Raw genomic sequence first — 839 nt, 5'->3', positions numbered from 1 at the left:
CTACCCAGTCTACAAGCACGTCCCAGTTGAAGTAGAGAGGCACGTCCCTTACCCCGTCAAGGTTCCCGTCGACAGGCCCTACCCCGTCCACGTGGAGAGGCCAGTCCCCGTAGAAGTTGAGAAGCCCGTCCCAGTCCCAGTCAAGGTGCCCGTTTACGTCGGAAACGACCATGGTCACTACAGCAGCTACGGAGGCTCATACTACGAACACTAGGGTATTATTATATAGCTTTAAACTATTCATACGCTAATCTCACCAGTGCTATTTATATCTCGCCAAATACGGCCGGGACACCAGCAAACTATCCTCTTGTATATTTATACTGTCATTCTTTGAGATGTCATGTAAAATAAGTGTACTACGTGATTGCATAGGAGTACATGTACGTTGTGATGTAAAGGTTACCATTTCTAGGTTAAGTTGACTGTAAAATACGAAATAAATAAAAAATTATAAAATAGTGAAAGGTTTTATTTTCGAGTAGGAAGTTATGTTTATTAGGAAGGTCAAGACGCAAATAAAAATGGTAATTATTGTTATTGTGAGCAAGGCGTTGACCTTCGTTCTTGTGAATTGTTTGAGATAGTGGTTCGTATGATTGACACAAGCATGCTAATGTTAATTTTGAAATTTGTATTGATATAGTTATCCTAATTAAGGAATATATATAATTTCAGTATAAAACTGAAAGATAACCAGCCAATAATCTGCCTCTAACGACATCAGTCATGTTTAAGAATCAATCAACATGAATAAGCCAGATAATATGTATGCTAATTTTAATAATACAAAAATGTATTTACCGAAAACTAAAGCATTCACATTACAATGGGTATAC

General features: G+C 37.8%; 1 protein-coding gene across 1 annotated transcript in view; it reads left to right on the top strand.

Annotated features, from left to right (window-relative positions):
* LOC119840447 (skin secretory protein xP2-like) overlaps positions 1-461 on the top strand; it is a 4,011-nt gene extending 3,550 nt beyond the window's left edge. The window contains exon 2 of the mRNA XM_038367068.1: positions 1-461. This exon is cut by the window's left edge and continues 818 nt beyond it. Within this exon, the coding sequence (XP_038222996.1) occupies positions 1-214 (214 nt within the window). The 3' untranslated portion in view covers positions 215-461.
* The last annotated feature ends 378 nt before the right edge of the window (positions 462-839 follow it).

The sequence above is a fragment of the Zerene cesonia genome, chromosome 6 (genome assembly GCF_012273895.1).
Source record: "Zerene cesonia ecotype Mississippi chromosome 6, Zerene_cesonia_1.1, whole genome shotgun sequence".
In the NCBI taxonomy this organism is placed as follows: Eukaryota; Metazoa; Arthropoda; class Insecta; order Lepidoptera; family Pieridae; genus Zerene; species Zerene cesonia.
Note: the sequence above shows the minus strand (reverse complement) of the source record. Positions and strands in the feature narration are given on the sequence as shown.